The sequence below is a fragment of the Chaetodon auriga genome, chromosome 4, assembly GCF_051107435.1.
Source record: "Chaetodon auriga isolate fChaAug3 chromosome 4, fChaAug3.hap1, whole genome shotgun sequence".
NCBI lineage: Eukaryota > Metazoa > Chordata > Actinopteri > Chaetodontiformes > Chaetodontidae > Chaetodon > Chaetodon auriga.
The window spans coordinates 15,185,876-15,209,080 of NC_135077.1; the positions used below are offsets into that span (position 1 = coordinate 15,185,876).

A 23,205-nucleotide genomic window follows, 5' to 3' on the forward strand; every position below is an offset into this window, starting at 1 on the left:
AAATCAATTATTTTTATGAGGACTTAATTTGAGGTTTTGTGGCGTTTCTCGTGGTTTTGTATTCCACAAAAATATATGCCAATATAACAATCAATATAATAATCAATACATCTGGTCTTTCTTTGGTACTTATACACCTTAGTAACATAACTTAGCTTTATTGAGTATCATGCGCTGGTTGAAATTAATATTTTTCTCGTTTACTGCTCCTGTCTGCTGGGGCTAGGGAATAAAAAGCCCCAATGAACCAATGGGAAAGCGCGACTGCTTGCAGCGAGCGCGCGCCCTCCACAAACACGTGCGCGTGCTCGCTGCTTGTTTGTCACCGGGGTGAGGAGCGCTCCGTCCGAGGCGTGACAGCGGAGGCGCGTTCACGTGTTCGCCACCGGCTCCAAGGCTAAAAGAGAGAGAGAGAGAGCGAGAGAGAGAGAGAGAGAGAGAGAGCAACATCACAACACTGGCGTACAGCTCTGCCCGGATATCGGAAGAGGACAACAGGGAATTTAGAGGTTAAATTAAAAACAACAACAAGGGAGAACACGGGAGGCTGTGCGCCAAGGAGCCGGGGAGAGACGAGCATCCATCCTTGCAGCGGCATCAGGAGCGGTGGTACGGCTAGCAGTAGCAGGAGCAGATTCAGGGATTTTTCGTGTCGGTGTCCTGGTGCTCCACACACCCTGTGCCTTTGAACCAGCAGCGGGGAGGAGGGGAGGACCAGAGAGGAGGCTGTGCAGAGAGGAGGAGGACCATGGAGGGGATGCAGGCATACGGAGCCGGGAAAGCCGGAGGAGCCTTCGACCCTGTCACCTTCTTCCAGCAGCCTCAGACCATTCTCCGCATCGTGTCTTGGGTGAGTGGCAGAAAAAAAAATAAAAATAAGTTGGTTTTCTGAGCGGCAGAGTGGCTGCAAAGACCACACAAATAACCTTACGGCAGTTCACACGTGCATATGTCAAATGTGGATCTGAATTACATTTATTTTATTTGTTAACCTTAAAAAGGGCCCAAACTTCCAGGCTTCATATCAGTGAGAAATAACATATATTCTTATGGGATTACAGGATGCAACAGACATCCTGCTTTATGGTATTTTATTATTATTTTCTGTACCAAATACAGGCCCACCAATATTTTAGATCTTTGACGCTCCCCATGTATGTTTCTGTCACTCTATTGCTTCCTAATAAGCATAGTGAGAGATTTCATAACAAATAATTTCATAATAACTGCCCATCCTCCCTTCCCCAAAGAGGAGGAGCACTAATGAAAAGGGAAAGCAACAGTAGGCACTTTTAAGAAGGATAGTAAACAGAAAAAAGTCTTCAAAAGTCTCCCAAACTGTTCTCGGCCACTCAATCCAGGTAGTATAGGAATAATATGGCAGGCCTACCATTGCAGGTTGAAATTTCCATAAAGTGTGATGTGGATACTATGAACTCTTAATTGTTCAGGAATCCTTTGAATTTTGGCTTCTAATATGATCTTCATTTGACGAGGAATACAGAAATACACCAATACCAGGCGAGGAAGACACTCCACTATAAATAACACTAATGGAGATTCCTAAGATTTTTTTTTTTTTTTTTTTATGAGGGAGCATCAAGTAGAATGTCTACCACCCCTCACCACTGCCTCTCTATAAATCTTTATTTCTGGTTAATTAAATGACATTGAAGGTCTTCTTTTTTTGCCAAAATGTCAGATAAAAGTGAGTTTTTCTCTGTGATTCAGGTAACTCAGATGATCTTCACTCACACTTTTAGACATCACACGTAACTTTTAGTCTCGTCATGATTAAATTTAGTAGTAACAGTAGTGTCTTTGTTTTTCAGTGGTGATTAGATCAAGATTACCATCACTAAGTGCAGGCTGTGTTCCCTGTGTCTGATTCCAGCAGCTCATCACCTTGTTTGCACTTCATCATGAGGAATGTGTGAATTTACTCTTCATGTTAGCTGGTTTCAGTTAAATGCACACAGAAAACAAGTGTGTGTTTGCCTTTGCAATCCTGCTAAGCACAACGGCTAGCATACTGGTTTATTCTGCATCAGATATTAAGGGAAAGTCATTCTTTACGGTGTCCCCGCTTTACAGCAGAAAGACACACATTTGGGATTATTTCTTATTTATAGGACTGTGTCTGTGTCTGTGTGGCCTTATGTAACACTGAGAGCCTTTTCACTTATGCTGAATGAATAAAGAGGCAGGTAGATTCATGTGGATATACAAATTATACTTTCCAGTCAAGTCTTGCTGACATGCTGGTTGTTGAAAACATGGCGTCACAAGAGCTGAGCTGTATTTAAACATTGCTGCCCAAGTCAGGACTGATGGATATGAAAGGAAACATTTCTTTTTATATGAAAGACTTCATATTCGTCTAAGCATAAGATGGTTTTCTTGGAGTTATTACACGAGTTCAGGGCTCTGCTTGTACAGAGACACCTACAGCCATGTGTGAAACATAACTAAAACAGAATCAGATTATTTGCTGATCATTTATGACGTATACTTCATTGCAGTGACAGTATATTTAATGTTTGCTTCATCAGCTTCATTGATTTTTGTAAATATATGCTTATTCTGAATTTGATGCAGCGACATGTTTGGAGCAGCTAAAGACTGTGAAAGGAACTAAATATCAGACAACAGTGAAGATGATGTCTTCAAATCAGCGTCACAAATCTCTAATATATTCACAATTTACGATGCCACGAAACAGAGCAAAGAAGCAAATCTCACATCTTGTTTTCCTCAGAAGTGGCTTAAACGATCATCAAAGTGTTGATCAGCTGATTGATCAGTCACTAATTGTTTCATTGCTCCGGTTATGGTCGTGTTCCTCTCACTGCACATACTTTTCCACACTACAGTAGACTTTGTACGTAAGGTGTATCCAGGTGAAGCATGCACAGGTATAGAGTGACTTCTTGGGCCCCCCATGAGATCTGGCCCCCTAGGTGTCACCAGAGCAACAGCTTGTTTCCATAGTAACAGCCACAGCCTGAGTTGTGATGTTTTGTGTGATGGTGCGAAAAATCGCTTTGCTGTGAATTGTGGGGGAGGAGACTATCAGCACTTAACATAACATTTGGTGACGGGGGACATCGAATGTTTGTGTGTGTGTGTGTGTGTGTGTGTGTGTGTGTGTGTGTGTGTGTGTGTGCACGTGCGTGAAGGAGGGAGAGGCTGGGAGAGACAGAGAGAGAGAGAGAGTAGTTTATGAATGGAGGCTGGGGGGTCTCTCTGCACTCCCCTTTTCTCTGTCTCTATCTTCCACTTCTTTTGACTTTGAGGGCTGTTTGTGGAGGTGGTAATAAGTGTGTGTATGTGTGTGTGTGTGTGTGTGTGTGTGTGTGTGTGTGTGTGTGTGTGTGTGATTCAGCCTCAGGGAGTGAGTCCAGTGTGTTTGTGATGATGCATGATGGATGGAGCAGAGGAGCAGAGTCACAGATGGAGGGAGAGCACCTTGTGTGTGATGTTTTTCTAAATGAAAAAATGATGCTAATTGAGTTTGTTTATTGAATTAAACTAAACCGAATGAACCTGCCTTGCCAAGTTGAGATGGCATCTTTTTGCCTGTGGTTTTACTTTTGGTCTGTGGATTATTTATCAAGCTTGAATCACTGCTTCTTTTGCTCAGAGGGTTTCTTAAGTTCTGCTGCTGTTCAAGGGTTTTGGTTATTACCGGGGCCACGTAAAGCATTTATCAAATCGTCATCCACCTCCTGTAAACACGTTTCCTTCTGCTTTGTGCTTTATCCCACCAAAGGAGCATCTGTGCTCTCAGAAGTCGATGTGCCCAAAGCACAGTTTCTGTCAGCTCACTGCTTACATTTGCAGATCAAAGTTCCCCACTTAACTTGGCAGCTAATGCAAAAAAGAAAGCGATATTTGCTGCATGTGTGGTTTTCCCTGCAACAGAAAGAGCAAACATTTGCTCACTTTCCATTTTAGTGTCTGTAACAGCCACCTTTGTGTACATTTAAAGTGATAATAACATCCCTCTGCATCTTTCAGCTCATGAAGTTGCTTTCTCTTCCGTGAGATTCTTGCTTTTTAACACTATCTCGAGCATTCAAAGTGACTTATAAAGACTTAAAATATTATTGAAAAGATGATGAGCTGCTGAAGAGAGCGCCGCTGCTCTCTCATTTTCTCCATCATTTCCATGCTCCTACATAAGTAACGTGGGTTAGCTTTTTAAAATTAGCCGTGATGATGATCAGCATGTCAGAGGTCAGGAGATTTTGTAATTGGTGAGTAACTTTTTGATACTGGTAACACAACCGTACGCTCAGTGCAGTGCAGCGCATTCCGTTAGCTCCATGTAAAACAGGAGCACACTCACACACAAACACTCAGTTTGTTAGTGCCTACATGTCAGAATTCAGACACAGCTAGAAAGCTGCTTTGCTATGAAAGTTGCATATCTGCATTGTTTGAAAGTGCTTGCAGTCTTCATATTGCGAACACGCTCTGTACATGTCTGCAGATCTCTGTATTTTTGCATTAAACATTTAGAAATGAGCCAAGCACAACACCCATCTGTCCATCAAATGGGATTGTTAATACATTTTGGTATTTGGCTGGTCAGTGTCAGGAAGCCCGTAAACCCACCACTGATGTTTTTTGTTGTATACCCTAAAAAGTAAAGTAAACTTGTTGTTCTTCTATATTTTGTTTTGTTTGTTAGATGTGCAAAAATCTGATTCCAGTCCTGTAATGTTAGACATTGCAATAGAAATCTGACAACGAAATGTCCTAATGCAGCGAGCCAGTGCCTCCAGAGTAGAGATCTGAGTTAGGCAAACTGGTCCCACAAAGCCCACAGGAGATGTTGGTGGCACAAGTTTTTGCCTCTGGAGAGCAGCAGAGAATCCTATGTAAACATGCAAGTTATTAAAAAAAAGAGACGTTACAGACGTCTAAATCTAAAACGGTTATTGTCAATTAACTAATTGATTAATCACTGCAGCTCTAAACCATTGGCATTTCTGTACAGCATGAAAGTCTATCAGCACCATACAGTGTCATCCATACAGTGAATATCAAGTCTGCATTAATCTTTGTGAAGGTCACAGTATTGCTGTGCAGTAATGCCATTTGAGCAGAGATTGCTTCACCTGCGATGTAATGGTAATGGTATGTGCTGTAATGATAATGTAACTTTGTCCAATGTAGAACTGGAGAGTGTTTTTCTCTGTGGAAAAGATGCATTAGCTCTTCTCCTGATCGGCTTCGGCATATGATTAATTTACCAACTGGCCCCGCTGTAAGCGCTCTCCACTACGTCATGTGGTTTGTTCATCTGACTGTTTGAAGACAGCCTGTGATAGACAGATGGTTCATCCAAACAGCTGCTTCCCTTTGCTTAGCAGTGTCCAAGGATGATATCTCAGGTGGTTCTTGTTATCAAACCAAGGTTAGAAGAGGAAGTGATCAAACAGTATGCAGGTATAATCGCTGGGTGATTGGACAGTTTTGTGTTCAGACAAAGGGACTGTCAGACAGTTTACAATGATGAAGAGAGTGATGAAATCAAGAGTTAAAGGAGGGAAGGGCACGATGCTGTTCCCAGATGATGTGCCATTATCACTATGTAAAGAATTGCCACACAGGGGTACAAAACCTTTGATCAATGACAACATGATACAACAAAGAGCAGTGTGCTTATTATCAAGTCTACTTGAGGTGTTCAGAGGCGTCCTGGGTCGATCCCATTGATCAGGGCCTGTAATAAAGGATTGGTATCAGCTAAACTAAAGCAGATCAAATGCAGAGTCGCAGCCCTGCTCTCCTCCGTCACAGTCTGGCTCTGCAGTGTGAAAAATGTGCTCCGTGTGCAAGTGAAAACTAGAGTGTGTGAATATGAGAAAGATTTGGACGCAGCAGTGCGAGTGACTCCGAATTGGCACACTGACGTTGGCAAAACACGCATTATAACTTGATAACAGGTCAAAATGAAACTTTGCTCTGGGTGCGTCTGTGTGCCTGTACTTGACCAAATATCACATGTGATGGATGAAGCTCCACTCTTTGACATCACTGCACAACTTCCTGTGGGCTGTGCTGTTGTAGTTGGATCAACTCCAACAGAGCGATAGGGCTTCTCAAAAGCTGCGCACATCAATTTCAGGAGACACATTCACCCAGTTAAGATCTTATCCATAACTGAAGCTGACCAATGTAATATTTCCTTCAGCACTTTGATAAAACAGCCTCTAAAACAAAACAAAACAAAAAAAAAGGTGCGCCAAATACATATTTAATCAACATTTAAGTAAATCTAAGTATTGGATTGTACTTGGTATTCATCCATTGTTCAACTTGATTGGGACATTTCTGCTCCACTGGATACAATATATATTCATCATGGTTCACTATGACCAATTATACAAATAAATAATACGATACAGAAACAAACAGACCAGCGCCATTGAAAACACAGCTGTGCAAAAAGAAAAAGTTACTCCTCGCAATTGGGCTTCGATGTGTAAACACACCGCACCAGTATGGCCCTTTAAGATGAATACAACATCCAGTGAAATTGCTCTTTCAGCCTGATGAACCTGTCATCCTGGTTAAAATCACATGCAGAAGTAACTGAATGACCACGAGTCCAGGCTGCACTTCTCCTCTCTCTTGATTCTGTTACGTTCAGCTTTACAAGATTGAGGAACCGTCTGCTTCCTTACAGAGATACAACCTTGTTTTCTGGACTCAGCTGATCACGTTCTCACTAATTGCCTCCCATATTCAAATGGTGACAGATAGTGGACCAAAAAAAAAGAGGCATGTACAGGTGTGTGTGTGTGTGTGTGTGTGTGTGTGTGGGCCTGTATTCCTTATGTTGTGGGGACATCTGTTTACACAGTCATATTGTGGGGACTCACCTTCTATGGGGACAAAATGCAGGTCCATGTAATGCAAATCATTACATTTTAGGATGAAGACTGGGGTTAAGGTTAGGGTTAGAGTTCGGCAAGGAAATGAATGTAAGTCTATGTTGTGTGTGTGTGTGTGTGTGTGTGTGTGGACGAGTGAGCGGGTCAAACAGAGTGTAAATGTGTGGGTATGAGTGTCACCGTGTGCTGGACTTGTGATTATGTCTGTCTGTCTCATTGTGTACCCTTGCTGCTGCAGTGGCTCTCCTTGAATTGTACTTTGACAAGGTCTCTCTCTCTCTCTCTCTCTCTCTCTCTCTCTCTCTCTCTCTCTCTCTCTCTCTCTCTCTCTCTCTCTCTGTGTGTGTCTCATTACATGAGCAGCTGCTGCCATGGTGACAGCAGCAATCAGGTATGCCCAGTCCAGACCAACGTGCTGCAGTAGACAATAAGCCCACACACACACACACACACACACACACACACACACCTTCACACACATACACAGTATAAAATACCCTCCAGCAGTGATCCTGTATTATTCAGCAGTCCTGCAAACTCACTGTTGACTTATGGTGGGCATCTTTGTCACACCTGTCTCCGTTTACAAGAAAGTTTGACGAATCATCCGCTGCACTCGTTTTCTGACATTATGTTTTTGCCGCTGACAGCGGCTCAAACACAAACCTCAGTGAATTCCTCATTTTCAGTGTGTTTCTATAGAGGATGACTGGATCACAGCGCTTGGCGGAGTTGGTTCTTTGGTTCTTTCCTCCAGTGTTGTGTTGAAATGTTAAACTTATGTTAATATCTGGAGTGGCTGATATTGAGTGCAAGCTTCAAAAATGCGTAATGACAAACATTAAAAATGGACAGTGTGGTGCAAAATTAGTGGTCAGAGTGCATCAGGCCTACAAGTGAAAAGAAGGGCTCTTCTGACATTAGAAAAGAATATGGTAAAGAAAAGGTGTAGACGTTGGCGGGCTCCATACAACACACTTAATGTGTCAGAGTGAAACCTTTCAGATTTCAGAAGAGGGGAGATCCAACGATTTCTGCAACTTTCCAAAAACATCAATCCAGCATTAGAGCCCACGTTACGCAGTGATTGGACAGATGTGTGAATCTGCGGATGTCTGCAAAGTTAGATTTCTTTTTCCAGCTGTCATACGAACTAACTTGTTTTTAACGTCCTCCAGCCTTATCCCAGATCTTCCCTCCCTCAATCTAAAACTTAATCTGGTATCTGTAACTCGTCCAATCAGTTCATTGAGCCTGAATTAAATGATTGGATGGCCTGCTCTCATAGCCCATAATGCTAACATGCTAGCTTGACAGCTGTGGATGCTACAGCCATGTTCGTTGTTTACGTTCATGAAAATGGTGTCAGATGTTTTCATACATGTGAATGAGACATGAGGTAGATTGATACAGTTAGCCATGTTAGCTCTGCCCATCACTGTCTTGTGTCAATTTAAGTTGGATGCTTTCAAAATCTATCTTAATCTTGCTGATTTCTCCAATGTTATCAACCCTAACTTTAAACATAACCAAGACTTGCAGCGGTGGCATGAGACACACTGTTGTCTTTGCAAGCTCACGAACTGGTTGCATCTTGATGCCACTGTCCTGTTTACCAGCTTCGACACACATCAGCCCTCCAGAAGGAAGCAGCTAATTTGTCACATTCCCTCCATGGACTGGCACATCCTGGCTCCTGTACCTTGACTACATCTTCTTTGTACGTGATGGGTCAGATGCGGGATGTCAATCAAAGTGACATACCATGACTCAGCTCCTGTGAGTTAACGAATAATTTTGCTTAACCTCAGCCTTAACCTGAAACTTAGATTTTTGGACTTAATCTTAACGTTTCATACATGAACCGACTACAACTCAACAAAGGAGATGACTGACTGACTCACCTTTTCAGTACTTTTTCCAAGAATGTTATTTCACTTATTGTTCAATTGTGAACACATTATGTTGAAGTCACAAAGACCTGGACAAAATGCAGTGCTCGGCAATGGTCTGGTGTGTCTCCCTGTGTGTTTATGTGTGGCTCGTTCGAATGCAGGATTTTGTGTGAGGCACAGTGTGTGATTACTGGGGTGACATGAGGCCCGGCTCAATTGTCTGCTCTTCACAATGGATCCAAAAGGCCTTTCAGGCAGCACAACGGCAGCTTTAAATCATTCACAACCAGCCAGACTCGACTGATATGATTTAGACCTATGCAGTGGCTAAGATTGCAGTTTGGATTGTGTGTGTGTGTGTGTGTGTGTGTGTGTGTGCGTGTGTGTGTGCGCGTATTGCATCTTGCAATCCAGAATTTAGTTCACAGTACAAAAAACAGGAAAGTAGACATAAAAGAAGTAAAGTAGAAAGACAAAGGCAGATTCTGGAGGAAGCACATGCATCCACGCATGCATGCACACAGTTTCACAAGCACGCACGCACGCACGCACACACACACACTTCTGGAAATTGGCATCCTTAATGTGCAATTTGTAAGTGACCCTCTGATGGTCACAAGATCAGAAACCCACGTGGTGTCCTTCACAGTGCCTGCTTTCATCACCACCAGAGGCCTTGTGATCTGTCTACGGATCAGAGAGGCGCGGGAACCTTCAAACACACGCACACACACACAGACACACACACACGCACACACCTAAAGAAGTCATATAGGGACAGAATCAGAGCAAAACAGAAATGGGGGTGGGTGTGAAGAGTCATGTATGAAACCATATCACATGCTCCACTTTTCATGGCTCCTAAGCAAGTGAAGAATGTTGAAGTGCTGTGAGTTCAAGGATTCACCACATTTCAACCGTAGCATATTTTTTTTTATGTGCTATTCAATCATTTCTTATGCATCTTGGTGGGACAGACAGAGTAAAAAAATGTCTGTCACACCTTGCGATCTGCACTTGATGTGCATGTGAAAGCTCTGCTCCAGCTGGATTCCTGCTACCAGAAAAAGCTCAGTAATTCAATCTGCCCCCTGCCATGTGACAGCAAATATAATTGTGACCCTGAAGACGACGTGTGTTTTCAAACCCAACGAAGTAGGTCATGCCAAAACCAATCCTTATTTCAAGTAAGTGCATTTGTGGTGTTTGTGTCACTGGAACAGGCAGAGTGTGGAAAGTGGAGGAACACAGAGAAAGATAATCCCCTGGTGGTGAATTCATTTCCCTCTGGAGTTTCTCAGGGGAGCATCAGGAAATCAAACTGTGTCACATCACTAAAAACTAGTGGCCCTGCAGGTCCAGCTGTCCTTGTTACAGAAACTGACAAACTCCCCTCTGCGAGTGGACACAGATGTACATGTTCCATAGTCACTGTGTACACTGAGACACTGGTAGTTCACACTGTGGAGCAAACTGCTATCACAGCAAGTGTGTGTTTGGGGTATTTTATACCGTCATTAACAGGCAAAGAGGAGAGATCGGGGAGGACTGACATGCAACAGAGACAGATTTGAGCGGGGACGTTGCAGTTCGTAGCTTTGAGCCAAATCTTAAGGCTTTGTTCAGCAAGTGAAATATACTCAGCATCATCAATGTCACTGTCAGACAGGCTCCATTCAAAAGGGGGTGTCTCATTATTCATTATTCTCCACATCTGTTTGGTGACATCTAGAAAAAATTGATTTAGTACACTTGGTGTTTTAAAAAAAGTACTTTTTTATGCTTATGGTGCGAACTTTGTTCCACCATTTACCACCAATGCAACAATATTTATATGAATGATAATGCAGTACAGTTCCTCTATGCTTTACACCCCGAGCCACACATCTGGTGTGTGGTAAGCTGAAAAGAAAATATAGAAGTATTTTCTAAAAACGTGAGAGAAGTTAGCAAGTAAAATAAATGCACAGACTACTTTTTTCTTGGGGCATCTTTAGCAGAGGCTCGCTGTGTGACTGTTCTGAGCGGAACATTCTGACTGACATCATGTGATTGACCGTGTGTGTGTGTGTGTGTGTGTGTGTGTGTGTTTGTGCATGAGTGTGTGACTTTGTGTCCGATCTGAATCTTCAAGAAAGGCGGCCATGTGAAGCAGTAGACGAACTGTCCGTGCTTGAGCAGTGTATGGTTGAGTGTGTGTGTGTGTGTGTGTGTGTGTGTGTGTGTGTGTGTGTGTGAGGCGAGCATGCTCATCTTTCTCAAGAATGCTCGTGGGCAGAGGCAGGCCCAGTAATGAGAGAAGACGGGAGGGGGGGAGCAATGATGCAGCCGGTCTAAAAATAGCACCGCCTCCATACCCCTTCTGCCCCCAACGCTTCCCTCCGCTCGTCCCCTCCGCAATCCCTCTGTCTCCTTCCGCCATCTCTTCATCGTCTCTCTCCTTAATGAAAAAGGCTGCAGGTGTGGAGGGAGGATTGAGATGATCGCTCCGTGGAGAGAGCAGTGTGCGAGGCGAAAGCCGGACCTGAGAGCAAAGAGGCCGAACGGGGATGGAGGGAGGGCGAGGGACGCACAAAGGTTGCGCGCGCTTGCGAACAAAGTGTTCCAGTTTGACATCAAGATGCCAAATGCCAGCTCGTGTTTCCTCTCTGCATGATATAGAAAGAAGCCTCATGAGTACAAAATCACCAAATACGACTTCTTCTAGAGAAACTTTTCAACCATGGAGGTCTACAAGCCTCAGCGTCAAGCCAAACACATAAATGACAAAACCTGCTGAGTTAGCAGTTTTTTTCATTGTGATACATAACCACAAAGACTTGTGGAGGGTCACTCAGTCCCCTCAAATATATAATTGGGTATATGTCAAAAAGGATTAGAAAATGATCACATTCTGCTTTATTTATGTGTCACACAGTGTCCCAACCTGTTTGGAATCAGGGTTGCGCAGTAACACACACACTGGTGTTAACTGGGCCAGAACTGGGCTAAAGCAAGCCATGGACAAGAGGGAATTCCCTCAAAAGGCTTCAAAGCAAGGTGACTTGACTTTCAGTTCTCCCCCCTCGCACAGTCAAATGGATTAAATCTCAGAAACCTCTTGAAATAATGAATAATGAAGTCTGTGTCAAGCAAATTTAACAGACTTACATTCTGCTTCGGCCGGCACTTCAGATGTGGAGCGCTCGGTGTCAGCGGCTAAAACGTGCTTTCCCAAGTGTGAGCCAGACAGTGGAAGGAAGGGCTTGAAAGCAAATAAAGAAGGACAGAATGGAGGAGAGAAACTGTCCTGTAATCCCCATTGTGACTGACATCCCTGCTTGTTGGCCTTCATGGTCTGGGCTGATGTACAGTCTATTGTGTGCGCTCCCTTTGTATCGCTGTCACATAAACAGAGACACAACAGCTGGGTAAACTATCCAAGCAGCTCTCCAACCCAAGGTTCACCTCCACCTCCACCTTTCTGTCTGTCTTTTACTCTCAGTCATACAAGAATCCATCACTCACCGCAGCAGAATCCACACAGACTGCAGATGAACATAAACACACTCAGCCTCGGTCTTATCCAGACAGAACCGGCTCCCTGGGGGGTCCGGTCTGAGCGTTTGTCAGATGGATGGGGTTCTCTGATCTTCTGTTATCAACTGAAGTACAAAGTGGAGTCCTCACTGCACTGCAGGGTGGAATACTAACAGTATGGGCCCTTGTATGTGTGTGTGGTCTCATATGTAAGGGTTTTTCTGTAATGCTGTGCTGACTGGAGGAGAGGGGAGGAATGAGGGATTAGATGGTATCTTAGTAACCTGCTCCTGTTATTGACTCCATTTTGTAGCCCTTTGTGTCTCCACTCCTCGAGGCAAAGGCACACAGGAGAGGAGAAGAAAAAATAAGGAGAGGATGAAAGGAGAGGAATGCAGAGGAGCGTGAAGGAGCGAGGGATCAGATGCTATTATCGTAACTTCCTCCTTTAGTGTGATTGACTCCATTTTGTCGCTGTCCTCGTTCCTCCACCACCACTGACAAATCAACCCTGTCAGGATAAAAGCTCTCCAGCTCGTTCTTGCAATTAAGAAAATTGGAATTACATTTCAACTTGCCGCCATGTATTTTTTAAACGAGACACTTGGTTCAAAAAGGATTTCATATGGCCAAGAGTCATAAGACGAGCGTGTAATCCAATAGCCGAATTAAACACAGACGCAATAGCCACCAAAATTCCACACATTAACACACATTTTCTTTGTCAGAAACAATACATAATACTTCAATATGTCTTTGAAATAATTAATTTTCTGTGCTTTTTCAAGTGCAGTATGGAACAACATGAGTTGCCTTTGAGCTCAAGGTAATGCATTAGAATCACATAATGTGTTCACATACACACACAGAACGGCACACAGACACAGCATGGTTTATGTAAAGTCCCTACACAGAGCAGGTGTAGGATATTTATGTGAGTAAAGCTTTTTTTTCCCACACTTTTGATTTCACTTATCAGAATATTTTTCTGAAATGGTAACATGTTCTGGACATGTGCACTGGGATGCTGATGAGTCTGGTTCCCTTGCCTGAATCCCCGGAGCTCCGAGCTCTCATTCGGGGATCAGACTCCGGTCAACTGATAGAGCCACTAGCTGCACAGATAACTGAGCTAACTAGCTAACAGCAGCTCGTAGCTACAGCCAAAGAGTATCATGAGCAACCGTTATTCTGGTCATATGCTGGTTGATTGATTGATTTCCAAGTGTGGTTGAACTTGGAAAGATTCTGGTGAAGCCGAGGAGACACTGGTATGTGAAGCACTTGTAGTGTTGTTTAAAACATTACATAAAAATATGGTGGAGGTCACAGATGTGTGGTTCTGTGCCACATGAAGGTCCACAGTGTAAAAAAAGTATGAATTGCTGAAAGCACAAAATTACAACAGAAAGAAACAGTAAACATTTGGAATCAAAAAATAATCTCAACAAATGTAGTTATTGGTTACCCTTAACAAAGATGATTAAATCCCAGTTTCGCACAGCTTTAACAGATTGATTAATGTACTGATTATTTTTCAAACTGGATATAGCCTATATGTCCTCACTCACATGACATCTTCACTAAGTAATGTGTTATTGCAGAGTAGCAGAGCAAGGCTAATTTTCCCACAGTCAAACTCCATATTTGAAGAGAAAACCCAGAGGCACAATGAGCAAAAGTGTTTGAAAAAGACATGAGGGATTATTCATAAAACTCCCCTGCAGGGTTGTGGTGACATTATGGGCTGAGAGCGTCACGCTGAAGCATTTTGTTCATAAATTACCCGGTCAGTCTAAATATACCGTCTGACTACGGTAGGTGGTCTTTTGGGCTGTAAAAGGCTTTTATGAATTACTACAAAACATGCAAGAGGTTGAGGTACTGAGCAGGGAGGTCAGATTAGTGAATGAAAAGACACTCTTACTATACACACACATCCACGCACAAACAATGGGATCATGGTGAACAGACTCCAAACACAATCTGTGCAAACACAACAACATGTGAGAATGTGCTGCTTTTCTTTGTTTTAATGTCGCTGTAAACTGATTGTCTTCAAACAATTTGATGACCGGTTTCTGATATTTAGTGGACAAACAATTGATTAATTAAGAAAATAAACTGTGGATTAATAGATAATCCAAAAAATGTCAGTTGTAGTTAATGATATGTGACCTTAAAAACAGTAGATGTGGTCTTTGGGTGTGCCATTCATTGCCAAAGGGCTGCTTAATTTCTTTTCTTACAATCTCATCCCTTCTTCTCTTCTGCAGCTCTTCTCCATCGTGATCTTTGGCTGCATCGCCAATGAGGGCTACATCAACCGTCCCAACGAAGTGGAGGAGTATTGCATCTTCAACCGCAACCAGAATGCCTGTAATTATGGCGTCTTTATGGGCTCCATGGCCTTCCTATGCTGCATGGCCTTCCTGGCTCTGGATGTCTACTTCCCCCAGATCAGCAGCGTCAAAGACCGCAAGAAGGCAGTGCTGGCTGATGTCGGATTGTCAGGTAAACCCATGATCTATGCATGCTTTATCTACCTGATGTCTTGTCAGTAGAGACACAACATAGTGGATTGTTTTTGTGAACCATCTTCTTTTTAGATTAATCTAAAGCCATCAGATTTTTTCTTTCTTAACCCATTTTTGACATATTTTAAATAAATCTGATTTTGCAATGAGTGCAATGAAGGACTAATAATAATACTTTGCTTTCTTGCAAAATTCACTTCCTGCATACATTCATAGAAGAGTGAAGCTTCTTCAGAGTGAGAAGCAATGTTGAGAACACAGAGACGGATGCATGAACAAGGGTATAAAGACGATTTGTGCTGCAGAATTGATAGAAATGAACGTGGGACAAATAATTTCAAGCTGAATAGCTCTTTCAAAATAGATTCTCGAAGTGCGGAGCAGCTTCTAAGGCAATAACATTTAAAAGCTAATAAAATAAATACTACAAGGCAATTACATGTCTCACCAATGCAGTTTTCTAGCTTGCTTCACTACCCAAAGACATTGCAGGCATTACTTACAAAAATACATTTTTTGACTTCAAAGATTAGTACACCAACCAAGTCTGACCAGTTATTCAATGACCAAGGAGTTCGCATTCTGTGGTAATTTGTTTCCAGGGTTTTGAGATACACATCTGCCTCCTGGGATCTGCACTGTTCGAGGATTATCAAGCTGTTATGGCGAGCAATACAGCAAATTCAGCAGACACAAAATAGACTAAAAGAGGCTACAAGCTGATTTTCAGTGCTTACGGCTCTGTGAGCAACCTTTCAGAGATATATCTGCTCTAATTTTTAAATTAATGACTGATTTTAAAATCATTTGTCAACAGCCTTTCCAGTTCCAAAGAAACAGTGTAGTGACCATAAAGCTGATTGGTGTTACTGTTCATTTTTCGCCATCTCTGGAACGCCGTCATAGCATACATGCTATGTGTCAGCATTACTCTGTTCCATCTCATACACGTAGAGTTGGGTTTTAAGTATCAGAGAACATCTTACATTCCTTTTTCTGAGGCAGATTTTCCTTGCTGATCAAAAGGCCCAAAATACCCCATCTCAGAGAGGGTCTATAAAAAATGGCATTTAAGAGACTGCAGAGATTGTTAGTAAGGTTATCATTACAACAGAAAGAGAGGAGGTTTGAGAGGGATAATAAGTAATGGAGTACTCTTCTGGGACTAACAAGCCTCTGAGACATTATGCTTTGGTGTCTCGGCCAGTCAGTGGCTTCCTCTGCTTCTCGACTGCTGTGTTACTGCAGTGAACTCAGACACGATGACAAGATAGTAAAGTGCTGAGTTGGTTAATGAGGCCATTCCTGTCACATACAAGATTCTCCTTCCATATTTTCATCACTCATACACTCTCTGTCTGCCTCTCTCTCTCCCACTATCTCTATCATGTAATATAAAATGCTTTGTACCATACTGAAACAAGGGAACATCTGGCTCGAGTGTCCTGATCGGACACTCGAGCCAGATGTTTGGATGTGGATGTTTCTGATCGTTTTTCTCCCCCACTGCCACCCTTCCAGCTGCAGTAGATGTGTGATGGGGTGTTATTTGAATCTCAGTCAGTCAATATCTCAGTCTTCCTCTAGTTGTAGCAACTGGCCAGCTGGATAGAACCGTATCTGATTTCAGGGGTAATTCCTGCTGTTTCTCTGTTTTACATTTGGTGTTCCACAAGGGTCTGTCATTGGTCCCTTGTTGTTTTCTTCTTCATTGTCATGCTAATGATATGCAATTTCATTTCCAACTCAAGACTTCAAGCTATAGTTTAGCTTTCTTGGCCTGCCCTTCCTTTGTTAATGTTAAATCAAAGGATTTTACTCATACAGTCCAAGATAAAAATTTGCTTTAACTTAGGTAGTGTCTTGTTACATTTCTATCCTTATTTTAACATTGTCTCTTTACATGTCTATCTTTCCAGCGTTCTGGTCCTTCATGTGGTTTGTGGGTTTCTGTTTCTTGGCAAACCAATGGCAGGTGACCAAACATGAGGACAACCCGCTGAGGGAGGGAGGGGATGCTGCCCGGGCAGCCATCACCTTCTCCTTCTTCTCCATCTTCACCTGGGTAAGGACCTCCACAACTCATTCATGCACAGTGTAATGTAACAAGACATAACACCTGCCATTAGGTGGCGATGCATAGTGCTATTGATAGCTTATGAAGACTGAACACATATAAGATTGTGGACCACCTCTCAGTTCTTCCTTTGCTTGCCAATGAGCTACTGAAAATGTATATGCCTTGACTACTGTTCTTCTTTTTGGGTGGTGCTTGGATGCATGTGAACATGTTAATTCGCATTTGTTTGCATGCAAACTCATAAGTGTGAATGTTGTTCCAACAGGGTGCTCAGACTCTCTTCTCTCTGGAGAAGTTAAAGAATTTGTCATTTGAAGAGGAATCCATCAAGTTGTTCCCCCCTCAGCCCAATCAACCTTTTGTCTGACTCTGCTGTCTTCTCCCTTTGCTGTCTTAACCCTCCACAGTTGGTGTTTCACACTCCTATTACTTGACTGAGGCTGGACTTGTTTAAGGGTGCCTGGTAACATCAAATAGAGCTGGAAATGAGTGAATTTGTAATCCAGTAAGACATACAATCATTGCCAGTAAGATGTTGCTTAATGTTTTTGCTAACCATAGTTAAACAACTTCTTTCCAGACTCCTGCACAATATAATGATAATATGTGCAGGTGGGTTGATTCGAATGTTGATCCAGTATACATGACTCAACAATTACATGGCCAAATGCTGATATTTCTGGCCTTTCTGGCCCAGGAATGAAGACTCACTGCCCACTGGAAATTTAAGACGCTTCAAACCAAAAAGTAATATTACATTTTCATGTCGATGTCTTTTTCAAATTTTTGCCTTCAGATATATTTGGTCATTGAATTTTAAGATATTAACCCACAGAAACTTGTGAGAACTGTGTTCTCCATCTGGCGTTTGGGTTTCTGTTTTAGTTTTTGCACAGTTTTTATTTCATAATCACAGCAGGCAGGTCAGCAGATTGTTGCTGAGGTAGTCAGCTGTATGACAGGTACTCACTCTTCACAGCTGGCCTGTCCACCAAACCTGGAGCCTTTAAACAAGTGTAGTCTCGATTTACAGAATAGGCCATCTCTTCTTCTCATCATTAACATGACGGTATACAGAGTGATTGGTGCTTCATGTTTTCACTGTAGGGGTTGGAATTATTGAGGTGACAGTTTTATGTGAAACAATTTAGTTTAAAATGTGATTTCTCTGATTTTTGTAAACGGCTTTTATACATTTATCAGAGTGCATTGCTTTAAATTGTAAAACTGTTGTATTTTTGGTTTTTCAAGAAGTTACACTCAAAGCCTTCTCTTCAGTCTCCAGACTTACAGAAGAGGATTGATACCACTCACACATTTTAATATGAAGCTTGAGCAAGCTTACCAAGCTTACAAGGTTACCTTATCTTAGCATAAAGACTGAAAACGGAGGGAAACAGCAAGCCCAGCTCTGTTTGGAGGTCACAAAATCCATCTAGCAGCTCTTCCAAAGCTCACGTTATATCTTATATCTATATATCAATTTGTGCAAGAAACAGTGTGAAAACAACATGTTTGAGTGTTGTGGAGGGATATGTGCTGGACAGTTTTTTTGGCCATGAGCAGTGACATCCTGTAGAAACAGGACATTAGGATCAGACAAGCAAAGGGATACATACAGCTCCATATTGACAGGCATTACAGAGGTATCAACCTTCTCATCCAACTCTGTGCCAGAAAGTGAGGAAAGTGTATTTCCCAAATCGCTTTAATTTTTCTAGTTTTGTGTTTCAGTAACTCTCTTTGCATGCCCATGCTTTCCCATCTTTGACTATTTTATTAAGTTTAGAAGGCAGATTAGTTGTTTTTAATACCTTTTGGGGATTTACTTCACAGATTCAGCAGACTGTTTTACGACAATTTAAGTGAGGTATCTAACCGTTTTTACGGTAGGATTTTTATGGTTTGTTGCTGTGCATGTTATTGGGTCGTAAAGAACTTCTGAAATCTGAAACATTCAGGGTCCAGTCTGTAAATAACATTATTATTTTATCAAACATGGACTACAATAATACCATTTTTCTAAAAGTATATTGACTTGTTTTCATATTTTGCAGTCAACCAGCCCAATAAAATATTTGATGGAGACAGAGTGGAGTGGTGTATCAGACTGAAAGAGTAAAAACTGATTCAATGTGTCTGCAACATCTTATCGAGCCGAGACACACCAGTAAATACAACCCTGATGAAACTTCCCAGAGCTGAGAGCTTCGATCAGCTCAACTGTCACTGTGGGTGTTTCACAGTGTGCTCATGGTGTCTTTGGCTTCCATCCACTGTTTTATTATAACATCTCTAATTATCAACAAAAATTAGATTTGTGTTGTTTCATGGTGCAGGGTCTCAGCTGTTTAATAACGCACACGGACACCGTTTAATTGCTTGGTCCCTATCCCACTGTGGGCTTGAGTGGTGCTGAGGTTGTGTTTCTCATTACGGAGCTGAACAATAGACAAATACCCTTTTTGTACTGTTGCCTGGAGAACTAACTTGCTCTGACTGACTAAACGGCTCACATACTATCTAATAAGCTTTCCAATCCAACTAATAAGTGTTTCCCTCTCTCTCTTGTCCCAAAACCTCTGCTGTAACACTTCTTCCACCTCTATCCATTTTTCCACACCTTCCACCCATCTATTTATGCTCTTTGCCTTCCTGCCATCTTCCATCTCTGATACCTCCCTCCCCAAGGCGGGCCAGTCCTTCCTGGCCTTCCAGAGGTACAAGCTGGGGGCCGACTCAGCCCTCTTCTCCCAGGAATACACGGACCCCAGCCAGGATGCAGCTGGAGCCCCTTACACTTCCTTCGGTGGGGATGATGTGGAGAGCCCAGGAGGAGGAGGGGGCCAGGCCAACAGCGACGGGGCCTTTGACGGCACTGGTGGCTACCAGCGTCAGGACTACTGAGATATTGGACGGAAATATATTGGGGGGGGGGATAGTTGAAGTTGGGGTTTGGATAGTTTCCATCACACTAAAAACCACTTGGCCAAAATTTACCCAGTACATAGCACTAATACAATACCAGAACCTGTGGGTTGTTTTGACCCTGTGCTGGACACAACAACCTTAAAGAACCAGTGTGTAAGATTTAGGCAGATCTGTTGGCAGAAATTGAATAAAATATTTATAAGAATGTATTCATTTGTGTGTAATCACCTGAAAATAAGATCGTGTTTTTGTTTCCGTAGAATGAGCTCTTTTTATCTACGGAAGGAGCAGGCCCTCTTCCACAGAGTGGAGGGAGAGGCAAGGGGTATTCAGTCATTTGCAACTTCCAACATCACCACTAGATGCCACTAAATCCTACATACTGGACCTTTAAGTTTTACCTGTCACAAATCTATGAAGTGTACAAACAAAGTGCATATGACATTCAAAACTGCAAAGGATACATCATCAGAAACAAATTTGTATATGTATGTATTTTAGTTGGGGTAAATAACGCAAGAGTAATATAAAGAATTAACAAACTAGCAGTGGGTTAGAACAACGCATTGTTTTGGATGGTTTTCTACTCATAGGCACCAGGTAATGTAACACAGTATTGCACTGGCTGTATAATTTGGACCAAATGATTATTAGTGTGTACATGCAACAGTGAATGCATCTAGCTGGATGAAGAAGTCAGTGGATTTCATACCTGTGACATTTCAGTTACTGGCCTGATTTCCATGTTTATGTTGGATAAAAGGCAGAATTTATCTCTTGGTCTGAAATTGTTGTCAATGTTCTGAATATTGGGAGGCAAATGTAACCTCTAAGGCTAGGACAAGATGTCAATTAGGTGCAAGAAAGCAGCAGAACAACAGCAAGGGGTTCAGGACATCCATGGGAAGGGGGTGTGGAGTGCAGAAAGGCACTGGGTGCAGCTGAAGATGTCAGGGTGAAAAAACAGGAGGGTGGGAAGATTCGGACGTCAAGCTTTTGCTGAAATGGTCACCCTGTAGCAGATCAATGCTAGTGACCACATTGCCTTCATCTTCTGAGGTCTGCTGTCAGTCAGCAAAGTGACTGCGATCAGTGTTAATTCAAACACACACAACAAGAACACACATGCAAGCAAATGTTCACAGCGAATCGATTTTGAACAGACACACAAGTTTTCTGCTGATAAAATTCCTTCGAGATGCACTAGGTGCATATCTGGCAACTAATCCCCTCAAGTGTAACACGGGAGTGTTTTTGTTTGTGTGTTGGAGGGTCTCCTTTGGGTTTCAATGATGTGTGGATGTGGGACAGTGTATGTTTTCCTGTTTCCCTGAAGAACCGGCTTTTTTTCTTTCCTCGATCGTTGCCTTAGTGCTGACTGCCAAGCAAAATCCAACGAACACAGGGCAACATAGACCATACGTGCACACTATCTCAGTTCTCTTTAAGCATCTTTAGAGCGAAAGCATAGCTAATTGAATTTTGTCTTGTTTTTGTCCTGAAGCACGTAAAAACCCAGAACAAAACAAAGCATCTGTCATCATTATAGAGCATCTCAAATGACATAAAACTGACAAGTCTCATACCAGCAGGCCTGCAGACAACTTACTACACTGAAGACCTGCAGGTTATTTATCTGTTGCGTTTTCCACTTCATTTCAACAAGTCTACAGCTGAGACAACCATGACCATCCTGAGTATTTATGAACATGCATTGCTTCATTTTCTTAAAGAATAAATTATATCTATCCCTCTATAAATATATGTAAATCTATAATTCAGTATATTAGAGTGTTCAAAAAAAGATTATGCTTTATTTTAGGGCATTATGCTAGTTCTGTATAAAAAAAAGAAAAGATAAGAAAGAAGATCTATGTTCTGTTGAGTGTTGTGATAAGATATAATGGTGAGGTCATCAATGCCTCATCCTTTATGTTGCTTTAAGGATATGGAGATGTTTTTATTTTGGGATAATAATACTAACTATAAAAATACAGCAACAAAAAATGTGACCAAATTATCAAAGTATATATGCACATATATACTTTATACTGTACAACTGTGTAGATGTAGAAATGTGTGATGTTCCTTTGTGAAATCTGTTTAAAAGCAAAGTAAGATTTAAGAAAAAGATTGTGTACAAATGTATGTTTTTGATGTGTTTGATTTTAATCAATAAAAATAAAGAAATACTGATAAAGATATGAATGACTGGTCAGGGATTTTTGGGATTTTAGATTTAAGCTGATTGTAATGCACCAGTGGTGATACTGAGTAGCTGCAGACACAGAAACGAGGCATGTCTCCCTCCACTGGCAAGAATTTTACCTGTGATCACGTTTAAGATCAGAATTTACAAGGACAGCTTTTGATTTGGTGGCATGATAAAGCATATTTCTAACTCTTTCCTTGAATTTTAATCACCCAGCTGATCAGAACAATGGGTTGCATGAGAGTGAAGTTGCTCAGTAGAATGTTACTGCCTGACTTTAAGATAATTTAGATTAATTTCCTAAATACTAAGCATCCAATAATGTTTAAAAACAAAATGAAAGTCGGTGTACTTTATGTATTTTTGAAGAATATTACATGATCAGATTCATTTATTATAACTGTGCCAGAATATAGACAGTCCAAACACAAATACAAATTACTATTAATGGTGGAGGGCAAGTGATAAAAGCGTATATCTCTGTAGCATTGAATAAAGTTCAGATCTCACAAAAAACAAATCATGTCAGGAATGATGCTCAACAGGCACAAAACAGGTAAGCAACGTGCATTGCAGTTTACTATTGTAGCTCATGATACATCCATGCGGTGGCGATGTTGTCAAAGAAATCCGGAATAGCAACAAAGCGGAAGTGGTGTTTGTTAGTTTTTATCTGTTAATTAAGTTAGTTTAATTAAGAGTTCAGCTTTAAAAAAAAATTAGGGAGCAGCTGTACCGAGAACTTATGTAATCTCGCAATAAAAAAAGTAAAATAAATAAATAAATAAAATAAAATTCAGGAGTTGGGCAAAATATACGGATGTTGCCTTTAAGTGCCGTGGGAAATTTACTCAAGCGTAATGATTTGTAGATCTTTACGTGAAAAGCGACCAGGAGGAAGATACTTCGAGGGGATCATAACATCCGTGTCAACAGCTGATTTAAAATACGATGTGAACTGTTTACGTGGAATGGAAACGATTGTTAAATGCTAATTCGCGTGTCAAGATTTGTAGTGTTCACGTTCGGAATGAATTAATCATCACAGCAGTCACGGAACTGTGGTTTCAGCATGTTTTCACTCAATTTAATTATCAGTTATTTCCTACTGAATGCATTGACA

At 41.7% G+C, this 23,205-nt stretch overlaps 1 protein-coding gene across 1 annotated transcript; it reads left to right on the plus strand.

Moving 5' to 3' along the window:
- Nucleotides 1-344: 344 nt before the first annotated feature.
- syngr1b (synaptogyrin 1b) lies at nucleotides 345-22,074 on the plus strand. Its single transcript, XM_076728504.1, has 4 exons — nucleotides 345-850; nucleotides 14,599-14,836; nucleotides 16,779-16,924; nucleotides 19,631-22,074. The coding sequence occupies exons 1-4, from the start codon at nucleotides 749-751 to the stop codon at nucleotides 19,844-19,846; spliced, it is 702 nt and encodes a 233-aa protein (XP_076584619.1). The 5' UTR covers nucleotides 345-748; the 3' UTR covers nucleotides 19,847-22,074.
- Nucleotides 22,075-23,205: the final 1,131 nt, after the last annotated feature.

Excerpts from the sequence above, each read along its gene's own strand:
- syngr1b (XM_076728504.1), top strand. The coding sequence starts at position 749 with ATGGAGGGGATGCAGGCATACGGAGCCGGGAAAGCCGGAGGAGCCTTC. Across the intron at positions 14,837-16,778 it reads GGCTGATGTCGGATTGTCAG|CGTTCTGGTCCTTCATGTGG; the intron begins GTAAACCCATGA and ends CTATCTTTCCAG. Across the intron at positions 16,925-19,630 it reads TCTTCTCCATCTTCACCTGG|GCGGGCCAGTCCTTCCTGGC; the intron begins GTAAGGACCTCC and ends TCCCTCCCCAAG.